We start from the raw sequence: 12,500 nt of genomic DNA, 5'->3' as shown, positions 1-12,500 counted from the left end.
TTTATATATTTTTCATCTGAAAAAAAAATTACAGCATCTTTTAAATGATGATGAAATGTATTAATAACATTTTTATAATACTTTTAAATATTTAGTCTAATTTAACTGAATACTTTTATTAATTTATGAGCCACAAATGTTAATAAAAAATATAATTAATTTAGTAATTTGTAAGATACATTGAGGATCAAATTATTAAAAGGTAAAACATATATTAGTAATAATTTTGTATAACATGATTGATTCTTTAGTGGAATATATTGTATGTTTAATGGACATTTAGTCTGCCAAAAAAAACTTTTTTATACAGAATATTTTTTTCTTGTTTTTATGGGGAGGAGGGAGGGATAGGTGTGAATGAATAAAAATATTGCATAAATATTTTTATTTAGTGTTTTGATCTTAACTAAAATGTTTTGCAGAATTGTTATAATGAACGAATGTTAATAGAATATAACACAAATTACAATCAGTAAAATCATTTTAAAGTATTGAATAAAAACAAATTACATTTAGTAGGCAATTATTATATAATAGAAGAGATAATACTAATATATTCTAAATAGGAATTGTTAATAAAGCATATGTACATTTGGTCCTCCAAATAACACGTTTTTTACAGAAGTTTTGTTTATCAGAAGAATTAAATAATGTTGCTGAAAAAGGTGAGAACTTAATTTATCTTCCTCATTAATTAAAAATGTGCTAAATTGCTGCTGCATTGTTCAACTTTTTAATGAGTATCAGTTAATTCCAACACATAATTTGCCATGTAAAACTATTATTATTTTCATTCTTATTGTATATATTATCCAGATGTGTCTTGTTTTACTGAGTTGTGAACCCATACTATGTGTAACCCTTCTGCAATTGTTTGTCTATCACTGAATTAAAAATATTTGTTTTTTAATCCTCCTGTTTTATGGTTTGACAGGATGTAATTATTGTGACTGTAAGAAGCACTACAGTAAATATTAATATATTAATGGAGTCAAAACACATGTATTAGAACATTCATTTTTTTGCTGTAATTGTAGTGCATACAATGTGAAACACTGAATTTCATTGCAAGCAGATTGGAAGGCTATGTACAGAATATTCTTAATCAATTACGTATTTTGCACACTTTTTTTTTTATTTTTTTAGACAAGTGTATACGAGCGTACCTAATATGGAATGTTGTTTTTGAATATTTGCATAATCCACGAAAGGTTGATTGGAAAAATACGTAATGTAAAATAAATAATACATACATCCATGTCTGGCAAGTGTCGTATTATTTATGTTTTGCTTGATTTGTTTTTTAACTTATTTCATTTTTTAAAGGGGAACCCATGCACATATAAGTAAGAACGCAATATTTTAGTTGAATACCATAATACAAACGATAAACCTTCATATTTTGTCAAAAATAATTAGTTTTGAGTATATACACTATATTGCCAAAAGTATTTGGCCACCTGCCTTGACTCACATATGAACTTGAAGTGCCATCCCATTCCTAACCCATAGGGTTCAATATGATGTCGGTCCACCTTTTGCAGCTTATACAGCTTCAACTCTTCTAGGAAGGCTGTCCACAAGGTTGCGGAGTGTGTTTATAGGAATTTTCCACCATTCTTCCAAAAGTGCATTGGTGAGGTCACACACTGATGTCGGTCGAGAAGGCCTGACTCAGTCTCCGTTCTAATTCATACCAAAAGTGTTCTATCAGGTTCAGGTCAGGACTCTATGCAGGCCAGTCAAGTTCATCCACACCGGACCCTGTCATCCATGTCTTTATGGACCTTGCTTTGTGCACTGGTGCACAGTCATGTTGGAAGGGGAAGGGGCCCGCTCCAGACTGTTCCCACAAGGTTGGGAGCGTGGAATTGTCCAAAATGTTTTGGTATCCTAGAGCATTCAAAGTTCCTTTCACTGGAACTAAGGGGCCGAGCCCAACTCCTGAAAAACAACCCCACACCATAATTCATCCTCCACCAAATTTCACACTCGGCACAATGCAGTCCGAAATGTAGCGTTCTCTTGGCAACCTCCAAACCCAGACTCGTCCGTCAAATTGCCAGATGGAAACGCGTGATTCATCACTCCAGAGAAGGCGTCTCCACTGCTCTAGAGTCCAGTGGCGACGTGCTTTACACCACTGCATCCCACGCTTTGCATTGGACTTAATAATAATAATAATAATAATACATTTTATTTGGTATAGTGCTTTTCAGGGTACTCAAAGACGCTTTACAGGATACAAATTTTGATATAAAACCGTTCAAATTAATAACTTTGAACTGTAATAACTTGGTGATGTATGGTTTAGATGCAGCTGCTCGGCCATGGAAACCCATTCCATGAAGCTCTCTGCGTACTGTACGTGGGCTAATTGGAAGGTCACATGAAGTTTGGAGCTCTGTAGCAACTGACTGTGCAGAAAGTCTTTGCACTATGCTGACCCCTCTCTGTCAGTTTACGTGGCCTACCACTTGGTGGCTGAGTTGCTGTTGTTCCCAAACTCTTCCATGTTCTTATAATAAAGCCGACAGTTGACTTTGGAATATTTAGGAGCCGGGAAATTTCACGACTGGATTTGTTGCACAGGTGGCATCCTATGACAGTTCCACGCTGGAAATCACTGAGAGCGGCACATTCTCTCACAGATGTTTGTAGAAACAGTCTCCATGCCTAAGTGCTGGATTTAACACACCTGTGGCCGGGCCAAGTGATTAGGACACCTGATTCTGATCATTTGGATGGGTATCCAAATATTTTTGGCAATATAGTGTATTTAAAAAAAACAACTTGTTACGTACATGCTAACACACATATAAAAAACACTTTAAGACCAATGTCTTGAAAAAATATATCACTCTTGAATCAACACAGTAGTCAATGTTAATTAAAAACTAAGTCTGGGATATAAACAATAATGGAAGTATAATTGTTTGTATATAGTATATAATTGGTACTAAGGTTTAACACGTGTACAAGGATATTTCACATGCCTTTACTGTGTATATAACTGAACAGTGTTTATGTTGTGTACAAAGTGTATTCATAATATGTTGTGCAAAGGAAATGTCATAATTTTTGGAAGCTCATCTTGTATTTGACATTGTTTACAGGGTTAGGGATGTCCGGCCTGCCGATATCATCGGCCGATAAATGCTTTCAAATCTAATATCGGAAATTATCGGTATCGTTTTTTTAAATTATCGGTATCGTTTTTTTTGTGGTTTTTTTATTAAATGAACATAAAAAACACAAGATACACTTACAATTAGTGCACCAACCCAAAAAACCTCCCTCCCCCCATTCACACTCATTCACACAAAAGGGTTGTTTCTTTCTGTTATTAATATTCTGGTTCCTACATTATATATCAATATATATCAATACAGTCTGCAAGGGATACAGTCTGTAAGCACACATGATTGTGCGTGCTGCTGGTCCACTAATAGTACTAACCTTTAACAGTTAATTTTACTCATTTTCATTCATTACTAGTTTCTATGTAACTGTTTTTGTATTGTTTTACTTTCTTTTTTATTCAAGAAAATGTTTTTAATTAATTTATCTTATTTTATTTTATTTTTTTAAAAGGACCTTATCTTCACCAGACCTGGTTGTCCATGAAATTTGATTGTTTAAAGCAGTGGTTCTTAACCTGGGTTCGATGGAACCCTAGGGGTTCGGTGAGTCGGCCTCAGGGGTTCGGCGGAGGTCAAGACACACCCGACTCATCGTGTAAATAAAAACTTCTCCCTATCGGCGTATTACGGATACGGCAACCGCAGAAGTCAGACTGATTTGCAGGTGTGTAATTTGTTGTGAGTTTATGCACTGTGTTGGTTTTGTTCTTTGAACAAGGTGATGTTCATGCACGGTTCAGTTTGTGCACCAGTAATAAAACATGGTAACACTTTAGTATGGGGAACATATTCACCATTAATTAGTTGCTTATTAACATGCAAATTAGTAACATATTGGCTCTTAACTAGTCATTATTAAGTACTTATTAATGCCTTATTCGGCATGGCCTTATTATAACCCTAACCCTCTAACCCTAACCCTAACCAAATAACTCTAAATTAAGTCTTTGTTACTTAGAATATGTTCCCCATACTAAAGTGTTACCAAAAACATATAACTTTGTCTTGAATTTGAAAAAAAACATTTTATTTTTCACTAAAGAAGGGTTCGGTGAATGCGCATATGAAACTGGTGGGGTTCGGTACCTCCAACAAGGTTAAGAACCACTGGTTTAAAGGGTTCTTAAAAACCAGGTCCAGTCCAGATTATGTTCAGCAACACACACCTTAATTTTTGTACACTCAACATTTGGGAACTTCAACAACAGATTGCATATAATCTGTAAACAAAATTACATTTTCAAAATAAACCTTTGTATACAGTCCAGACTATGTCCAGGTCTGTATATATCGGTATCGGTAATTAAGAGTTGGACAATATCAGAATATCGGCAAAAAAGCCATTATCAGACATCCCTAGCAATAAGTGTTCTACTTCAGCCTAAACCCTTTCGGTCTGCAACATTTTCAATTTATGAAAACTGCTTGTTTATGTAAAACTGTTTGTTTATTTTGTTGACCAATGACAGAAGAAATAATAAACTAAACTAAACTATAACTATAGCTGCTGTTCACACTTTGGCCGTCGGAGGGCGCTCCAAGCGACGCGCGGCGGATCTCCCGACAAGAGTACCCGGATGGAGAGGTGAGAGGTTGTGTGCCAAGATGGCGGACCCCGTGGATGACATGTTTTCTTTCTGCGTGGATCCCGGTAAAGTCGCCGCTGGTGTGGATGTGAGATTTATCGACAACGTCAAGGTTGGTTTACTTACTGACGCCTTTTGACTCCTTTGTGAGCTTTAAAGGTGGGCTGCTTCTTGTCGCTTGTCGGGTCGAGAGGAAGTGGAGTCTGTACTAGCATGTAGTTTCTCTTAAACACCAGCATTTATGTTGTTTTCACAAGCGAGTAAACCACCAATGTGGGTTTTCAGTTAGCTCATAGAGACATTTGGACGGTTTAAAAGTGATTTTTACAGCAAGGTAACGTAAAGAAGCGGGACAGCAAGACACAAACAAATGTTAGCAACATTAGCATGGCTTTTGATTGATTGATTGAGACTAGGGATGTCCGATAATGGCTTTTTGCCGATATTCCGATATTGTCCAACTCTTTAATTACCGATACCGATATCAACCGTTATATACAGTCGTGGAATTAACACATTATTATGCCAAATTTGGACAACCAGGTATGGTGAAGATAAGGTACTTTTTAAAAAAATTAATAAAATAAGATAAATTAAAAACATTTTCTTGAATAAAAAAGAAAGTAAAACAATATAAAAACAGTTACATAGAAACTAGTAATTAATGAAAATGAGTAAAATTAACTGTTAAAGGCTAGTACTATTAGTGGACCAGCAGCACGCACAATCATGTGTGCTTACGGACTGTATCCCTTGCAGACTGTATTGATATATATTGATATATAATGTAGGAACCAGAATATTAATAACAGAAAGAAACAATACACTAATTGTGTATCTTGTGTTTTTTATGTTGATTTAATAAAAAATAAATAAATAAAAATAAAAACTGATACCGGTAAAAAAAAAAAGATACCGATAATTTCCGATATTACATTTTAACGCATTTATTGCACAGTACAGTACATATTCCGTACAATTGACCACTAAATGGTAGCAACTTGTTTAAGTCGGGGTCCACTTAAATTGATTCATGATACAGATATATACTATCATAATACAGTCATCACACAAGATAATCATCAGAGTATATACATTGAATTATTTACATTGTTTACAATCCGGGGTGTGGGATGTGGAGGGCGGGGGGGGCGGGGGGGGGGGGGGGGTTAGGTTTGGTTGATATCAACACTTCAGTCATCAACAATTGCATCATCAGAGTAATGGACATTGAAACAGTGTAGGTCTGACTTGGTAGAATATGTACAGCAAGTAGTGGAGAGATAGAGAGATCAGAAAGCATATTAATAAGTATCTACATTTGATTATTTACAATCTGGGGAGGTGGGATGTGGAAGGGAGGGTGTTAGTTTAGGGTTGAAGTTGCCTGGAGGTGTTATTTTAGTGCGGTTTTGAAGGAGGATAGAGATGCCCTTTCTTTTACACCTGTTGGGAGTGCATTCCATATTGATGTGGCATAGAAGGAGAATGAGTTAAGACCTTTGTTAGATCGGAATCTGGGTTTAATGTGGTTAGTGGAGCTCCCCCTGGTGTTGTGGTTATGGCGGTCATTTACGTTAAGGAAGTAGTTTGACATGTATGTCGGTATCAGGGAGGTGTAGCGGATTTTATAGACTGGGCTCAATGCAAGTTGTTTAACTCTGTCCTCCACCCTGAGCCAGCCCACTTTGGAGAAGTGGGTAGGAGTGAGGCGTGATCGGGGTGGAGGTCTAGAAGTAATCTGGCTAGCTTGTTCTGGGATGTTTGGAGTCTAGATTTAAGGGTTTTGTAGATGCTGACGTACCAGGAGGTGCATGCGTAATCAAAAAAGGGTTGAATGAGAGTTCCCGCCAGAATCCTCATGGTGCTTTTGTTGACCAGAGAGGAGATTCTATAGAGAAATCTCGTTCGTTGGTTGACCTTTTTGATTACCTTGTTTGCCATTTTATCACAGGAAAGATTTGCCTCTAGAATGGAACCTAGGTAGGTGACCTCATCTTTCTTGGTGGTAACAATGTCACCCACTTTAATAGTGAAGTCACTGACTTTCTTAAAGGCCTACTGAAATGAGATTTTCTTATTTAAACGGGGATAGCAGATCCATTCTATGTGTCATACTTGATCATTTCGCGATATTGCCATATTTTTGCTGAAAGGATTTAGTAGAGCACATCGACGATAAAGTTCGCAACTTTTGGTCGCTGATAAAAAAAGCCTTGCCTGTAGCAGAAGTAGCGTGACGTCACAAGTTGAAGAGCTCCTCACATCTGCACATTGTTTACACCAGCAGCGAGAGCGATTCGGACCGAGAAAGCGACGATTACCCCATTAATTTGAGCGAGGATGAAAGATTTGTGAATGAGGAAAGTGACAGTGAAGGATTAGAGTGCAGTGCAGGACGCCAGGGTGTATCTTTTTTCGCTCTGACCGTAACTTAGGTACAAGGGCTCATTGGATTTCACACTTTCTCCTTTTTCTATTGTGGATCACGGATTTGTATTTTAAACCACCTCGGATACTATATCCTCTTGGAAATGAGAGTCGAGAACGCGAAATGGACATTCACAGTGACTTTTATCTCCACGACAATACATCGGCGAAACACTTTAGCTTCGGAGCTAACGTGATAGCATCGTTCTTAACTGCGGATAGAAACAGAAGAAACATGCCCCTGACTGGAAGGATAGACAGAAGATCAACAATACTATTATTACTTCTACTATCAGGAGACACCGAACCAAACCCTGGACCTGTAATCACACGGTTAATGCTGTCCCGCCTGGCGAAGCCTAGCAATGCATTGAAGCTAACTTAGCTACGGGACCTCGACAGAGCTATGCTAAAAACATTAGCTCTCCACCTACGCCAGCCCTCATCTGCTCATCACCACCCGTGCTCACCTGCGTTCCAGCGATCGACGGCGCGACGAAGGACTTCACCCGATCATCGGTGCGGTCGGCGGCTAGCGTCGGATAGCGCGTCTGCTATCCAACTCAAAGTCGTCCTGGTTGTGTTGCTGCAGCCAGCCGCTAATACACCGATCCCACCTACAGCTTTCTTCTTTGTTGTCTTCATTGTCCATTAAACAAATTGCAAAAGATTCACCAACACAGATGTCCAGAATACTGTGGAATTATGTGGTGAAAACAAGACGACTTAATAGCTGGCCACCGTGCTATTCCAAAATGTCTGCTTCAACCTGTGACATCACACGCAAACGTCATCATACCGAGACGTTTTCAGCCGGATATTTCGCGGGAAATTTAAAATTGCACTTTATAAGTTAACCCGGCCGTATTGGCATGTGTTGCAATGTTAAGATTTCATCATTGATATATAAACTATCAGACTGCGTGGTCGGTAGTAGTGGCTTTCAGTAGGCCTTTAAGGTTGATGTGGGACCCAAATAACTTATTCTAACAGTACCGATACCCTTCCCTAATGTGAGCTACTGTGCAGACCTCGTGCTGGGTCAATCTTACAACTGTGGCTGATTAAGTGGTTGTTGGCTTCATTTTAAGACGTGTAGCAAAGCCTGCTTTTTTTTCCACTGTTACAATAAAGGGGAAAGGTCTGTTTGCCAAGAGAAGCATCAAGAAGGGAGAGACCATTTTCATCGAGCGGCCCCTGGTTGGTGCCCAGTTCCTGTGGAATGCTCTGTATAAATATAAAGGTGAGATTTGACATAGCATCAAGATTAAGTTAATTTGACATCATTTAGAATGGGTGTTTTTTTGTTTTTTTTCCTTCAGCGTGCGAGTACTGCTTGCGAGCTTTGGAGACAGCAGAGGACAATGCAAGAAGACTCAGCAACAACCCCGCCCTTAGCCTTCCGTACCCTGAACTCTGCCGGGTTCGACCGGAGCGCCACCAAGTCTGCCCTCAGTGTCAGGTCAGGGTCCACACCTGAAAGTTCCGCAGGTGTCCCGTCTTTTCTCGTCATGGTGTACCCGTATGGCGATAGGTGATGTACTGCAGCGTGGAGTGTCGGCAAGCGGCGGCCGATCAGTACCACCGAGCGCTGTGCCTCGGCCCGTCCCAGGACGATCCGGACCACCCCGTCAACAAGCTGAAGGACGCATGGAGGTGACCGTGATGCTTTATTTAGGGCGGCATGTGTCTTCTTGCTTTAAAATGTTTTTCTTTGTGCAGGAGCGTTCACTATCCTCCTGAGACCTGCAGCATCATGCTGATGGCCAGGATGGTCGCCACCGTCAAACAAGTGAGTTGGCCATGTTCTGTTTCTCTATTCTGTGTGGTTGCTAATAGTGTTGAGTTGAGTTGAGTTTGAGTTTATTTCGAACATGCAAGCATACAACATGATACATCACAATTTCCAGTTTCTCTTTTCAACATGTTCGAAAAGGAGTAGGAAGAAGCAGAGCTTATTTAATCCTACCCCTTTTCTTTACATAACAGTTGCTAACACTTTTTGTTCACTTCCTGTTCACAATTTATTCACAATAAACTCCATAAGTAATCACAATAAAATAAATTAATAAATAATAGTAATAATTGAATAATAATAATTGGTGAAGTAAGTCATATTTCATATGATATAAGTAAGATTACTTTAAGAATGATTGAATGGATGGATGAAATAAATTGAGAATGCTTGTCATGGTTCTTCTTCTTTGTACTTTGTAAACACTTTAAGTTTGAAGAGTTTCTTGAAGTGGATCATATTAATACATTGTTTGATTGCTTTGCTTAATCCATTCCATAATTTAATTCCACATACTGATATACTGAAGGTCTTAAGTGTTGTACGTGCATACAAATGGTTTGTATGCACGTACGTAAGTGTTGTCCCGATACCAGTATTTTGGTACCGGTACCAAAATGTTTTTCGGTACTTTTGTAAATAAAGGGAACCTCCAAAAAATGTCATATTGGCTCTATTTTAACAAAAAATCTTAGGGTACATTAAACATATTTTTTTTATTGCAAGTTTGTCCTTAAATACAATAGTGAACATACAAGACAACTTGTCTTTTATTAATAAGTAAACAAACAAAGGCTCCTAATTTAGCTGCTGACATATGCAGTAACATATTGTGTCATTTATCATTCTATTATTTTGTCAACATTATTAAGGACAAGTGGTAGAAAATGAATTATTAATCTACTTGTTCATTTACTGTTAATATCTGCTTACTTTCGCTTTTAGCATGTTTTATCTACACTTCTGTTAAAATGTGATAATCACTTATTCTTCTGTTTGATACTTTACAATACCGGTAGTTTTGGATGATACCACAAATTTAGGTATCAATCCGATACCAAGTAGTTACAGGATCATACATTGGTCATATTCAAAGTCCTCATGTGTCCAGGGACATATTTCCTGAGTTTGTAAACATAATATACATTTTAAAAAAGGGAAACATATTTTGTGACGATAAAAAAATATCCCTCAAATCATAGTAGTATCGACTAGATACGCTCCTGTACTTGGTATCATTGCAGTGGATGTTAGGTGTAGATCCACCCATGGCGTTTGTTTACATTGGGACGCCGGTGAGCTACGGTGTGTAGTGAAGCATGTTTAGCTATTCCTCGTCCTGCAGGGATGATACTTGTAAGAAACGTACTTTATTTGTCGCCTTGGAGACAAGGATTAGTGATTTAGAAGTAGCTAAAACACTGCAGACTGCGGCTGGACGCTAGCCGCTAGCTAGTTAGCCATGTCTTAAAGGATCTTTTCCTGAGGGCGTTTCAGTGTTATAACTTCACCTTTATCGTCAGTTTTTAAGCCAAAATGCGTCCGTTCTCCCTTTTCTGTCTACACACTGTGTCTGCTTGTAAGTACTCTGTGATTGTGCGCTGCCAAACATGCTCGTCTGCTCGAAAACCAGCAATGACACGACATGACTACAACGGAGGGGCAGGGGGTTGACCGGTACTTTTTAGAGGCGGTATAGTACCGAATATGATTCATTAGTATCGGAGTACTATACTAATACCAGTATACCGTACAACACACACACACATACTGTTTTTTGGATTCTTTCCCTCAAAATGTTGTAAAAAAAAATCCTACTTTGATCTTGGTTATGCTTTTCCTCATAATAATAATAATAATAATATAATAGATTTTCTTTTCATTTACACAAATCTCAAAGTGCTACTGCACAAACCAATATTGAAAAGTATAAAAGCTTAGCCATTACACAGATAAAATACTAAGACTAAAACATATCAACAGTTAATGTTTTAAAGTCATAATATTCTGACTTTAGGAACAATATTTCAACGTTATGCTTCTCGAAGTAATATCCGTCGTATTGGTATGACTTTATTGTCTTAATATTTTAACTTTATTCTAGAAAAATGTTTACCTTTTTTACTATATATATTTAATTAGCTTTCTTGTAGAATTGTATTTTTAGAATATACTGTGGGCCAATAAAAAAAAGAAACAATTGCACTTTGGACACCCTTAAGTGTTAAAAGAGATGTGCTCTCTCTTTTCTACATCCGCTATAACAAGAACCTAATTTTTCCGGTCCAGGCCAAAGAAAAAGCGCACTGGCAGAAACTCTTCTCACATTTCTGCAGCCGCACAGCCAACGAGGAAGAGGAGCTGGCCCACAAGCTGCTGGGGGAGAAGTTCAGAGTGAGTCAAAGTCAAGTGCAGAATATCAAAAACTCTGCGACGTGACCTTGTGCTGTTTTTAGGATCAGCTGGCGCTTCTGCAGCGCACTTTTAAAGAAGCTTTGCATGACGATCATCTCAATCGGGTAAGTTCTCTCTGGCCTTAAAGGTCTAAAATTGTTTATTATTCAGAAAGTACCCATGTAACGGCCTTTTTTGGGACTGTTGATGACAGAAAGTCTACACTTACAGGACATTTCATTAGGAACACATTTAGCTAGATGGCATTTTTGTGCCCCTTCCCCTCCACATGATCTTATTTATGCAGGTGTTCCTAATGTAGTGGCCCACGAGTGTATAAAAAGACATAAGAGGAGTTGTTTTCCTTTTAGTGGTTTGTTCCTGAGGGATTCCGCTCGCTCTTCGCTCTGGTCGGAACCAACGGACAAGGCATCGGAACAAGGTCTGCTCTTCTTATTCCCTTCCTTTTTCTTACACGCTTTTCATAAGTAAAATTTTTGTCAGCTCCCTAAGTCAGTGGGTTCATGCCTGCGACGCAGCAGAGATTCCTGCCCAGCAGAGGGCGCAATTGGACACCTTTATTGACCAGCTCTACAAAGACATTGAAAGAGGTGACACTTATTTTTTTGTCCCCGATTTGGATTTAATTATTCTATTGTGTAACATTTTTTTTTACGAATGTTTGTTCTGGCTGCCCTGCAGAAACGGGAGACTTTCTAAACTGTGAAGGCTCAGGACTGTTTTTACTCCAAAGCTCATGTAAGTGCAATTCATAGAATTTGTATTCTTTATTTATTATTTGTGTGTGCGTGTGTGTGTATATATATATATATATATATATATATATGTATGTATGTATGTATGTATGTATATATATATATATGTGTGTGTGTGTATGTATAAATATATATATGTGTGTGTGTGTATATATATATATATATATATATGTATATACACGTGTGTGTATATGTTTATATATATCTATATTTGTGTATGTATGTATATGTGTGTGTGTGTATATATATATATGTATATATATATGTATATACACGTGTGTGTGTATGTTTATATATATATCTATATTTGTGTGTGTATATATATATATATATATATATATATATATATATGTATATACACGTGTGTGTATATGTT

The 12,500-nt window shown here is 37.7% G+C and overlaps 2 protein-coding genes across 2 annotated transcripts in view; both read left to right on the top strand.

Annotated features, from left to right (window-relative positions):
• The window catches only part of LOC133645155 (sideroflexin-5-like), a 34,816-nt gene extending 33,562 nt beyond the window's left edge, over positions 1-1,254 (top strand). Inside the window, exon 14 of the mRNA XM_062040002.1 lies at positions 1-1,254. This exon is cut by the window's left edge and continues 251 nt beyond it. The gene's annotated coding sequence lies outside the window, so the exon portion shown is untranslated.
• Positions 1,255-4,683: 3,429 nt separating this feature from the next.
• LOC133645203 (histone-lysine N-trimethyltransferase SMYD5-like) overlaps positions 4,684-12,500 on the top strand; it is a 23,991-nt gene continuing 16,174 nt past the window's right edge. The window contains exons 1-10 of the mRNA XM_062040077.1: positions 4,684-4,841; positions 8,294-8,402; positions 8,482-8,621; positions 8,694-8,815; positions 8,882-8,951; positions 11,244-11,348; positions 11,411-11,473; positions 11,720-11,790; positions 11,853-11,959; positions 12,051-12,107. Of these exons, the coding sequence (XP_061896061.1) occupies positions 4,749-4,841; positions 8,294-8,402; positions 8,482-8,621; positions 8,694-8,815; positions 8,882-8,951; positions 11,244-11,348; positions 11,411-11,473; positions 11,720-11,790; positions 11,853-11,959; positions 12,051-12,107 (937 nt within the window). The 5' untranslated portion in view covers positions 4,684-4,748. The remainder of the gene's footprint in view (positions 4,842-8,293; positions 8,403-8,481; positions 8,622-8,693; positions 8,816-8,881; positions 8,952-11,243; positions 11,349-11,410; positions 11,474-11,719; positions 11,791-11,852; positions 11,960-12,050; positions 12,108-12,500) is intronic.

The sequence above is a fragment of the Entelurus aequoreus genome, linkage group LG28 (assembly GCF_033978785.1).
Source record: "Entelurus aequoreus isolate RoL-2023_Sb linkage group LG28, RoL_Eaeq_v1.1, whole genome shotgun sequence".
Classification (NCBI taxonomy): domain Eukaryota; kingdom Metazoa; phylum Chordata; class Actinopteri; order Syngnathiformes; family Syngnathidae; genus Entelurus; species Entelurus aequoreus.
This window is presented reverse-complemented; position numbering and strand designations above follow the sequence as displayed.